Source organism: Phycodurus eques, chromosome 1 (assembly GCF_024500275.1).
Source record: "Phycodurus eques isolate BA_2022a chromosome 1, UOR_Pequ_1.1, whole genome shotgun sequence".
Taxonomy (NCBI): domain Eukaryota; kingdom Metazoa; phylum Chordata; class Actinopteri; order Syngnathiformes; family Syngnathidae; genus Phycodurus; species Phycodurus eques.
Window position 1 is genome coordinate 32,327,136 of NC_084525.1, and position 12,704 is coordinate 32,339,839.

Here is a 12,704-nt window from a genome sequence, read left to right on the forward strand (position 1 = left end):
GTACAAATACAATACTCTTTGCCACCCGTTTAACCACATTCCTCTTAAATTGCTTCCTGTTGCGACCACATTGGAATTATATTCCCACACTGTAATCATTATCTAAAAGAGTAATTTCAAATGTGTATTTGTTTCAAATTAAATTGTACAATTTTGATAATAGAAGCGTTATACCCACTGTAGCTGTACTAAAGGAAACAGTGTCAAAACAGTCTGTTTCCTGTCTATTCAGTTTTGGATTTGATTACACTAAATAACACAGCTTTGTTAAAAGTAATTCAAGTATTTTGTAAATGCTGAATCATTTCAAGTTACCATTTCTCCTGAGGCATTGAGGAAATTGTTGCCTCGGAAATTAATGACAAATAGCTGCCAAATGCAGCACCTGTTGGTAACAATACACTGCTGGAATTGTGCAGCCAGTCTCATTGTGCTCAATGAATTCAAAATAACTGCATTCCATACATGACTCCCATTCACAGATGAATGCTCAATCAGCCACGCAGGACACACAGAGTGACAGTTGAGTCTGTAAAAGTCCTGCAACACAACTAAAGGAATGTTTTAAACCATGTAAACATAACCAGTACAAGGATCTTCCACTGGTCTTATCGTTGTGACGTCAGGGTTGTACGAGTGACACGTCCTTCTGCTTACTTTAAACAGTGACGAATAAACTTGTGATCTCGTGTGTCAATTTAATCTAGGGCCTGGCTGGTGCCAAAGCCTGGAGACAATGTGACTGTGTGTACTGTGTGTCAACTTCGAAAATAAATATGGCGCAAGCCCCACAAAAGTGCAGCACGAGCCAATGAAGGGCAGGAAGCTTCTCAAATTGGTTGATTAACACCAAATGAGAGAAAGTTCTCATGAGCTGAAAGACAATTTAGTTGCGGTTCCCTGTGAGCTCATTGTCACCCTTCACAAATGCAACATATAAACTGTGTGCAAGTCACACACACAAATGCTCTTGGCCACGTGGATAGCATTGGACTCTATGGAGGACAGGGATAAGACTGTACATGAACAATAACCTGTTAGTAATGCTCAGAAGCAAAACAAGCCAAATTGGCCAAACACTCATGAATTCACTCGGGAACCTAATTTCCAGCAAGCATGACATCTCACCTTTGAAGATTTTGCATTCATAATAGAGATGTGCCCTTCTTCTCCCAACAGTACAATTGTAGCTTGGATTGGCTATGTGATCACAAAAATATTTAGCTTTTCAGTTTCTGAAGACAATGCAATCTTTTCATTCTTTCCATGACTCAGCAGATTATGATTAACTTCATTATTTATATTCCCCTTTGACGCCATGGCAAATAAGTTTTTCTCGTGCGTCTATATCAAGTAGGAAGTCTCATGGCGACATCAATACTTAATATGAGCAAGCCACTGACTAAATGTCTTCAATATAATGGAATAAACTACTATAGTATTGATATTAATTTCCCACAGGTGACTCTGAGCCCACCAGATATTTCTTCAATTTTTTTTTTTTTTTTTTTAAACAACTTATTTGTACATTCTGGTGGAAAAACAATTGGACAATCATAACGTTTAATCAATACTTTGTAATTAACTTTTGTTTTCAATTCCCGAGGTCAATAGCTTCCTGTAGTTCTTGACCAGGTTTACACATGATGTAGCATGGATTTTGGCCAACTTTGTTACACAGATCTTCTCTCAATCTGTCATGTTTTGGGACTGTCGCTGGCCAACAGTGACTTTCAACTCCATCCACAGATTTTCTATTGGGTTGAGGTCTGGAGACTGGCTAGGCCACTCCAGGACCTTGAAATGCTTCTAACGGGGCCACCCCCTAATTCCCCGGGCCGTGTGTTTGGGGTCACTGTCATGCTGGAAGACCTAGCCACTGTTCAATCTTCAATGGTCTGATGGAGGGAAGGAGGTTTTTGCCCAAAATCTCATGATACATGGCCCCATTCATCCTCTCCTCAATTCGCATCAGTTCTCCTGTCCCCTTTGCAAAAACACAGCCCCAAAGCATGATGTTTCCACCCCCATGCTTCACAGTGGGTATGGCATTCTTGGGACACAACACATCATTCTCCTTCCTCAAAACACAGCAAGTTGAGTTGATACCAAAAAGTTCTGTTTTGGTCTTATATGACCACATGACATTCTCCCAGTCCTCCTCTGGTTCGTCCAGACAGTCACTGGCAAACTTTAGACGGGCCTGGATCTGCTGGCTTCAGCGGGGGGGGGGGGGGGGGGGAACCTTTCGGACGCTGCAGGAATTGAATTCATGGCGACGTAGTGAGTAACTCATGGTAACCTTTGTGATTGTGGTCCCAGCTCCCTTCAGGTCCTAGACCAGCTCCCCCCATGTAGTTTTGGGTTGATCCCGCACTATTCTCAAGATCATTGATACCCCCACGAGGTGAGCTCTTGTGTGGAGCCCCAGTTCGAGGGAGATCTTGTATTTCCTCTATCTTTTAAAAGGCAAAAGAAAAAAAAAAGGAAAAACACATCGGCTTTATACGATTCATACAAATGGCCTATTTTGAATTCAAAATTGCGAATTTCGCCGAAAGGCGACAGAATTGTATGTATGTAAGATAGCTATCTGATCCTGGCCATGGTGGAGAGGTTGGAGTCTAACGTGGAGGATGGAAAGAGCTTCTCAAAGATGAAGTAACAGGTCTGTGAGAGCCAGAATTCCTGCTGCTTCGTAGGTGTCAAACTATGTATTTTTCACAAATATCCAAAGAAATTGATTAAGAATATATATATATTTAAAATAAATAAAAAAATAAATCATACAATGTGATTTCCTGGATTTGTTTCCCCCATTCTGTCTCTCACAGTTGAAGTGTGCTTATGATGAAAATTACAAACCTCTCTCATCTTTTTAATTGGGACAACTTGCACAATCTGTGGCTGTCCAAATACTTGTTTTCCCCAAATACTTGTTAAGTGACTGATGTGTGTACATCAGTCACTTAAAAGTAAATGTACAGCAAATGGGTACTAAATCAAAATTTAACATAACAGCTTGTCCCGTTTAGATTCGCATGGACCGCTAGGCTGCAGCAGACACCAACTTCATGCGAAACACAGACTACACCCTGGACTGGTTGCCAGTGACAGCACATATAGAGAGAGACCCGTCACTGAGAGGGAAGTGAGCCCACGCTTCAGCTCCCAGGTATCCAAATAACAGCTCGGTGACATGCTTTTATCAAAATACCCCAAGGATCAAGAATACAATGTATAAGTACATACTTGTGGTTCGGCACCCGCAGATTCACCTATTTGCAATTTTTTTTTCCTCACCCATTTTTCTAATTTTTCGGGGGGACCCAATCCCTGTTCTTATTTTTCTTGCATATTGGCGTTGTATCCCACTTATTCGAGATTGTTTTCACAACAAAGATATTTAATGTTCAAACTGATAAAAAAATTTGTTTTTAGCAAATAATCCTTAACTTAGAATTTTATGGCTGCAACACATTCCAAAAAAGCTGGGACAGGTGGCAAAAAAGACTGAGAAAGTTTAGGAATGCTCATCAAACACCTGTTTGGAACATCCCACAGGTTAACAGGCTAATTGGGAACAGGTGGGTGCCATGATTGGGTACAAAAGGAGCTTCCCTGAATTGCTCAGCCATTCACACGAGGTTCACCTCAAACAGTCAATTTACAATTGCAAGGAATTTAGGGATTACATCATCTACGGTCCATAATATCATCAAAAGGTTCAGAGAATCTGGAGAAATTACTGCATGTAAGCGGCAAGGCGGAAAACCAACATCGAATGCCCGTGACCGACATCAATGTGTAAAGGATATCAGCACATGGGCTCAGGAACACTTCAGAAAACCAATGTCAGTAAATACAAGTTCGACGCTACATCCGTAAATGCAACTTGAATCTTTACTATGCAAAGCAAAAGGCATTTATCAACAACACCCAGAAACGCCGCCGGCTTCTCTGGGCCGAGCTCATCTAAGATGGACTGATGCAAAGTGGAAAAGTGTTCTGTGGTCTGACGAGACCACATTTCAAATTGTTTTTGAAAATTATGGACGTCGTGTCCTCCGGGCCAAAAATGAAAAGAACCATTCGGACTGTTATGTATGCAAAGTTCAAAAACCATCATCAGTGATGGTATGGGGCTGTGTTAGTGCCAATGGCATGGGTAACTTACACATCTGTGAAGGCACTATTAATGCTGAAAGGTACATGCAGGTTTTGGAGAAACATGCTGCCATCCAAGCAGCGTCTTTTTCATGGACGCCCCTGCTTATTTCAGCAAGACAATGCCAAACCACATTCTGCACATGTTACAACAGCGTGGCTTCGTAGTAAAAGAGTGCGGGTACTAGACTGGCCTCCCTGCAGTCCAGACCTGTCTCCCATTGGAAATGTGTGGCGCATTATGAAGCGTAAAATACGACAAATGAGACCCCGGACTGTTGAACAGCTGAAGCTGTACTCAAGCAAGAATGGGAAAGAATTCCACCTACAAAGCTTCAACAATTGGTGTCCTCAGTTCCCAAACGTTTATTGAATGTTGCTAAAAGGAAAGGTGATGTAACACTGGTAAACATGACCCTGTCCCAGCCTTTTTGGAACGTGTTGCAGCCATAAAATTTTCAGTTCATTATTATTTACTAAAAACAACACAGTTTATCAGTTTGAACATTAAATATCTTGTCTTTGTAGTGTATTCAATTAAATATAGGTCAAACATGATTTGCAAATCATTGTATTCTATTTTTATTTATGTTTAACACAATGTCCCAACTTCATTGGAATTGGGGTTGTAAATAAACTCTTTTGTTTTTCTCAAAAACTACAATGGGCATCAATTACTGACAGATTTTCACTATTCGTGGTCGGGCCCCTATCCCCCGCAAATAAAAGGGGTGTACTGTATTACCACATTTGTCATCTTCATTTCAGAGCTTCGCTGAATTCAGCCTGCTTTGAGGTACTATCACCATCATATGCAAATGTGCCACTGCTTAACCTGCACACTCTATTGCTGGGTGTGCTAACATCTTCCATAACCATGATGACTAGGGGTGGAGCTTGGGGGGTCTAAAAAAGTGAGTGAGAAGCACAGGTAAGCCCTCATAAAGACAGAAGAGTACTATTTCTATGCAGCACTTCTTTACCAACCGCTGAATTACAATACTTCCCAATTAGTGTAGCTGTTCTGTGTAATGCATTTGGCGCATGCAGCGGACTCACTACCAAAAAAACAATTTAAAAAAATTCAATCTTTTTGTTCGCATATGTCCCATTTAAAACTAAAATGACGAACAAACACTGCCGATTCATTTTTTTTTTTTTTGTTAGCTTTGACCAAAAGATTATTCCAAAGACCATTGAAATTAGATGACTGCTGTAACAGTAAATGTTAGCACAGTCCTTTTAGATAACCACAGCAGCGCATCAGTTCTATTATAATGATTTATAGCAGCATAATCGCCCGCAGTTCTGGGATTAGTCATGCTTTGTGTCATATAGTATGTGCTTTTCATAAGTCTACAATCCTCTGTGTGCCTTGCTGCATCACTTTACTCAATATACAGGATCTTACAAGGGAATCATAGTGCAGCAGCAATGCTGTTTTAGTTATTGTCTCTGCTGGAGAACCCCTGGCCCAAAACCAAGACAACAGATTGGCTCACGTCGTCGTGCCGTGACTGCACATCGAGAGGAAACTCGGTTCCATCAGTTGTCAAGATTACCTGCTCGCCTCTGGCCCCTATCCACATCTGCACCCATGTATTGAATAATAGCTCTTCATTTCTGTTACTTCTCTTATTTCCTCCTTCAAAGGCTGCCAATCGGTTACGCAAAAGAGCAAGCTCTCACACAGTCGCCTAGCTGCAGCTCATTGACAAGACTAGGAAAAAAAAGAGAAAATATTCTTGCTTATGCACTTATTACTTTATTCCCTCGCAACCATTTCTGATTGGCTGGCTCAATATCTTTAAAAGACTGAAAATGTTTCAGTACAAATTGCAACTCAATTTCATTTGGTCTTTCCACTACCTCAACTATCTGGTGTTGAATATCAATCCAAAACAACATTTGCTCAACTGCGACAACGATATGAAGCATTTAAATCAGTCTTGATAAAAATATCATGATTTTGGCACAAAATACATGGGAAACACATTGCTTTGTTAGTAGCATTGTGGGAACTCCAATTTTAATTAAAATAAATAAACAGACAAACTAACTGGAATAAGGAATTTGAAACTCCTGCAGTTAGAAGTTTAAGTTTAAAAACGACAGCTACAACAAATATGAACTTGAGCAGAATACATAATTAAGTTACGCTTTAAAGTAGAAATGCAACAAGTTATTGTTTCCATACTTGCAACAATAAAGCAATTCCCTCTCTATAAATTAATTGTATTTAATGTAAAACCACATGTATTTAAGACAGATTAGTGGTAATGGTTTAATTTTCTTTAGAGACTAATGCTCAACTGTGTATACTAATGAGAGTTAAGCGGAGAAAATTTGAAAAACATTAAGAGGAAAAGGGGAAATACTCCACCATTAGCTATAAAATGAAGACTATGACTTGAAAGAACAGAACCTGAGGAGAACCCCCCCCCCAAAAAAAAAAAAAAAACATGAAATAAAATATATAAAAATATAATTTTTTTTTTTGGTCAGAATACACTTTTCCCATACATGAGCAGAAAATATGCAATTTATCTTGTCTCCCAACTTGACCATGTTTCCCATCTCCACCAGGGAGCTATCATTTGATCCTCCCATCAGCCACCTCATCCTGGCACTGGGCAGCCATAAATGATAGATGAGGCTTGAATTAATCATGAGAAAGGAGACAGAGATCTAAACACACGGTAGGGCCCCACAGGGGAACAGAGAAGCCCATATGAACATGTCAAAGTGGAGTTATAGTGCTGATTAACCATCCCCTCTGAACACATCGTAAGAATACAAAATGACTTGTGTTCTCCCTTAATAAATATTTCACAATCTATGACTTTGCATTCAAGTCGCTTGACACCGTAAAGACTACGCAGTGCTTGAAGTTAAAGCTTTGCACAAATGAAGCCATTCCACTCCAAAACCTTTTTACAAACTTTACAACAATCAAAAAGCCTGAAGTATGGTCACGATCCCCGACAATGTGCTCAATTGTCTCATTTATGATATTACGGGTTTTGTAGAAGTAATAGCTCATGTCAATCTCAATCATCTTGAGACAAATTGTATTGTGGCCGACTAAACATACATTCAGTACAAGTGCATTGGGATGAAACCTGGCCATCCTCCTGGATGAGCATTATGCAAACCACTATCAACAGGATACACAGATGCAAATACGCCAAACCATGTGACCACAATTGCACCCTGAGCCATGATGGAATGTCGGCTTGACAGGGTGGTTTAGATTTAGATTTTTCATGGTGTTACTACTCTGCCGCATACCACTGAGCAGACAAATCAGCCACCTATCAGCACCTATGGCCGTTTTGTAGTCGGAGAAAGTGTGGCAGCAGATGGTGGAAAAAAGCTTGTTACTTTTTCAGACACTATTGATACAACATATCAATCCGTATAAATACAACAGTCTCATAATTAATGCATGGAGTCATTTCATCAGTGTGTCTGTCTGATGTTGTCTTCCTGCTAGATCTTGCCTTTTCTCTGTTGTGTGGTGCAGTGGAGCAAAGTTGACAAAGAAATGGCATCGTGAGCAGCACTGGGATGTGAAAGTTAATCAGTCAGTCAGTAACTGGGTGACTGCCAGTGTCAACTATATGCTTAACTTATTAATCATAATTACAAGGTCGTATACAGTCAACTTATTAGTTTCTCAAGTTACAAGCACTTGCCTGGTTGATTTTTATTTTATTTTTTTTGCTTTGGGCTGCGTGCCAAAATCTGAGTTAAAAGTGAACTAAAGATACACCGACGTTAGAGCGAAGTGGGGAGGGAAAAAAGCAGAGACGCAGTCACCGATTCAAATTCAGCCATTAATTGAATGGTACAAACAGTCAAACACACAAATACAAAATGAGAACACAACAGCAAAGGAATGCAGTAAGCCAAAACTTACATCAAGACACTCACACAAAGACTTCTAAGCCACCATGTTCATGACTACATTCACTACGAGGCCATGCCCCTTAAAGGCACACATACAGTCGGTGCCTTGAAGTGCCAGTTTATTATTATTATTAACTTTTTTACATTCTCTTATAACCCTAAAAACATAATTTTGGGGAGATTCAGTGGCATTTAAATTAATTTCACTGGAGAATATTGATTTAAAATATAAACAAATTGAGTTAAGAGCTACACTCATAAGTCAAGGTACTGTCCAAACCATGCTGCGTGACTAGCCCTGAATACTCTCAATAACAATGTCGGTGCCTGATGCGAAGAAGATTACAAATGAGTTCAGACAAGCGGATCTTGCAGCGCATCCAGATGCGGCCTCGCGCACGTGCACGCTCACACGCACTCGTGTGCTTGGCGGCAGCGGATTGCAGCAAAAACTGAGAACATGGAAGTGGCCTTTCGCTTCCAAACGCACACAGAAACATAAGAACAAGCAGTCAGGCTCGCAGTATGAAGTGTACGTGCTGAGAGAGAAGGTATGTGTTTGGGGGGGTACACACCTGCTTTGACCGTCTTCAGGCGGATTGGCTCTCGGAAGTGGCGGAGAACAGCCAGAGTGTCCCGGTGGGTGAGTCCGCTCACCGGAGTGCCGTTGACCTCCAGCAGCACGTCGCCGCTGCCGGGGAGTCTCCCGGCGTGACAGACCATGGCCTCGGCTACTATGTGCCCGAGGAAGGGGAACTCCCCCTGCTCGGCGCCGCCTCGCAGCTCCACCGCCGTGACCAGGTCGCCGGATCCCCCCCAGGACACGGCGCACTCCTGGACTTTAGCGGACCAGTGCTTCTTCTTTTTGAGGGTCTTAGACATTGTTGGATGCGGTTTTTATTATGAGTATTTTGCAGTCCGAACACGATCGTCCTTGAAGGAGAGAGCGGCTGGTGGTGCTAAGAAGCAGTGACGCACCGGGGAATCATTGCAGATTGTGCAAGTCAAGTGTCATATTCCACTCCGATGATAAGTGGTGGTCGCTTCGCCCTGGACGATCACTCGCGCATCACCTCTCCGCACACTGGGATGCCAAGTCAAGCGGCTGCGCCTGCAGTGTCGCATAGAGACAGACGGTGTCGGTGCTGTGGCGTCTCGACCCCACAGCCCTCTTTGCAACAGCGTGCACTCCCGAGACTTACGACGACGCCCCCCCCCCCCCCTTTTTTTTTTTTTTTTTTAATTTATTTTTTTGCGGCTAAACTCCAATCTATAAGAGCACAGAAGGGAGTTGGCAAGCACCCGAGTCTTCCTCGCGCCTAACGCGATGCTTCCCCCCCCCCCCCGAAATATTCCAGAAATTGGCAGCCAAGTTGATTAAATTGCAGTCAAAACACTTTCGGCAAACGGATCCCCGGATCAGCTGTTTGTTTCCGAGCCTGAACCAAACAGACTGGCTGGGCAACTTTACGCAGCGCACCTGTCCTTGTGTGGCGCCCTCCTCCGCGGTGACATCAGCAAGACAGTCCTTGGAAACGGAAAAACATTCCTGTCCCTCCTCGCGGAATTGCGTTGTTTTCTCACACGGCGCTCTTTTGTGTTCTTCTTTTGAGCGCTAAGCGATTGCACGACTTCGCCACACGCACAGAATATTTTGCACTAAACAAAACACAAGCGGCGACACGCACGAACCATGATCCGATTAGACTTCACTCCATAACTTTTTGTCCCTAGCTTGTTCCGTGTTGCTTTGTTGATTAAAAGCTCTTCAGTCCAATCATTAGCCAGGGGAGGGAGTTGATTCAACCAATGGCGAGTGTCAGAAGGCGGGACTTTAGTGCTGACGTATAAGCGGTTTGTTACTCCAGTGTGTACGAAACGTGTTTTTGTGTTTATATGGTCAGTCAGATAAGGTTCATACATAATTGTTGTGAGATTTGCAGCTTAGTTTTTATTTGATCACTGACCATTTTGTTGTTGCAATTTTACAACACTCTGGATTTAGGAATGGCCTTGAAGCAAAAATTTATTTTTCTGTGCGAGCCTGCTCTCTCGTGGTTACAAGGTGGAACTTCAACTCAAGTACTTCAGTGGCGAGAACTCACGAAGTACAAGTCCATACGTTATGATTGAGGCCGATTCACATCCATTCAAAAGTATTTTTTTTCCTATGGCTTTGACCTCAATTTGATATGTTGATTGTTATTTTTTTGTAATTGCTTTATTGTCATATTACTTTTGTTATAGATAGATACTGTAATACAGGGCTGCCGGCCACTGCAAAATCTTGAGAAATCCCAAACTACAGTATTTACCTCATCACCTTTAACATGAGGCTGTGACATAGCAGTTTTTCAAAATAACTCCAATACATAAACAATATATAATTGCGTGATTGATTGTTTTTCATCTATCCATCCAAGGCACATATTTTTCAATTAAAAAATCTCACGGCACACCAACAAAATTGTCACAAAAAGTGGATACATTAATTACTGGACGTATTTCCTGCCATCAAATAGAATAGCATTTATTTGTTCTGTCTGTCACTATGCCTCAGTGGCATTTTCTTGTAAATATTTTTTGGAGCATCCATCCATCCATCCATTTTCTGAGCCGCTTCTCCTCACTCGGGTCGCGGGCGTGCTGGAGCCTATCCCAGCTGACATCGGGCAGGAGGCGGGGTACACCCTGAACTGGTTGCCAGCCAATCGCGGTTTTTTGGAGCAATTACATAAAATTTTATAATTTCCCACGGCACACCTGAAGAGCGCTCACAGCACACTAATGTGCCCCGGCACACTGCTTGGGAATCACTGCAATAAGTGAGGGGGGGGAACGTAGATCGACCGGTAAAATGTCCATAAAAGTTATGAACAGAATCGGTGACAAAGGGCAGCCTTGGCGGAGTCCAAGCCTCCCCGGAAATGAGTCCAACTTACTGCTAGCAATGCAGACCAAACTCTGACACCGGTCGGACCGGACCGAAAAGCCCGTATCAGGGGGTTTGTTACCCCATTCTCCCGAAGCACCCCCCACAGGACTCCCCGAGAGACACGTTCAAACGCCTTCCACTAAGTCAACTAAACACATGTAGACTGGTTGGGCGAACTCCCATGCACCCTTGAGGACCCTGCCGACGGTGTAGAGCTGGTCCACTTTTCCCCGGCCAGGACGAAAACCACACTGCTCCTCCTGAATCTGAGATTCGACTTCCCGACGGACCCTCCTCTCCAGCACCCCGGAATAGACCTTACCAGGGAGGCTTAGGAGTGTGATCCCCCTGTAGTTGGAACACACCCTCCGGTCCCCCTTCTTAAAAAGGGGGACCACCACCCCAGTCTGCCAATCCAGAGGCACTGTCCCCGATGTCCATGCGATTTTGCAGAGGCGTGTCAACCAAGACAGCCCCACAACATCCAGAGCCTTTAGGTACTCTGGGTGAATCTCATCCACCCCCGGGGCCTTGCTACCGAGGATCTTTTTAACCACCTCGGTGACCTCAACCCCAGATATAGGACGCGCCAGACTCTGCATCCTCATGGGAAAGCATGTCAGTGGAATTGAGGAGGTATTCAAAGTATTCTCCCCACCGGCTCACAACGTCCCGAGTTGAAGTCAGAAGCTCCCCATCCTCACTATACACAGTGTTGATGGTGCACTGCTTCCCCCTCCTGAGACGCCAGATGGCGGACCAGAATTTCCACGAAGCCGTCCGGAAGTCATTCTTCATGGCCTCACCGAACTCCTCCCACGTCCGAGCCGGCTGGCCCCCATGGGTGCCTTCGAGCCCCACCTCCAGGCCTGGGTACAGAAGGGGGCCTCGGTGACCCGCGTCCGGCCAAGGAAAACCTATTTTCATTTATTGTATTCATCATAGGGGTTTTTGCAGCTTTGTCTGGTCCCTCACCTAGGACGTGTTTGCCATGGGTGACCCAACGTGGGGCGTGAAGCCCGAGACAACTTAGCTCCTAGGATCATTGGGACACACAAACCCCTCCACCACGATAAGGTTGTTGTGAGGTTGTATTTTTTTCCCCCCCTTTTTTAATAAATTAAAGGTCAAGAAATTCAAAGTGGCCCTTACATCCTTGGATTTTTCTGATTGCGGCCCTCGAACAAAAAAGTTTGGACACCCCTGCTTTAAAGCAACACCCAGTTGTTTGAACCCCTGTTCCAACCATCCATCCATCTTGTTTTTATACTGCTTGTCTTCATTAGAGTGATGGGTGAGCTGCAGCCTATCCCAGCAGATTTTGAGCGAGGCAGGGAACACCGGGACTTTGTCGGCAGCCAAAGGTAGGGCACATACAGACAAACAACCATTCACACATGTGGAAAACGGTTTCTTGCATGTTTTTGGAGGAAGCGACATAACCCACAGAAAACCCATACAGGCACAAGAAGAACACACAAACTTCGCATAGGAAGGCTGGACCTGAAACCTCCCCGGAACCTCAGAACTGTGGGGCAGACGTGCTAACCGCTACGGCAACCTGCTACCTCTCTGTTTTATGTCATTTCTAAATGAAACAACTGCCATGGGAGGGGGGGAGGGAGACACCTGTTTCAAGTCCTGTGCTTTATGCGAATCATTAGCACTGAATCATCTTTGTACTCAGCAG

At 43.5% G+C, this 12,704-nt stretch overlaps 1 protein-coding gene across 5 annotated transcripts in view; it reads right to left on the minus strand.

Moving 5' to 3' along the window:
* Positions 1 to 9,839, minus strand: part of LOC133408972 (membrane-associated guanylate kinase, WW and PDZ domain-containing protein 3-like) — a 144,475-nt gene extending 134,636 nt beyond the window's left edge. For 3 of the 5 annotated variants that reach the window (XM_061688439.1, XM_061688423.1, XM_061688445.1), the window contains exon 1: positions 8,655 to 9,839. In XM_061688439.1, the coding sequence (XP_061544423.1) occupies positions 8,655 to 8,961 (307 nt within the window). In that variant the 5' untranslated portion in view covers positions 8,962 to 9,839. The remainder of the gene's footprint in view (positions 1 to 8,654) is intronic. The other 2 variants (XM_061688414.1, XM_061688432.1) reach the window with 2 other exon arrangements.
* Between the last annotated feature and the right edge of the window lie 2,865 nt (positions 9,840 to 12,704).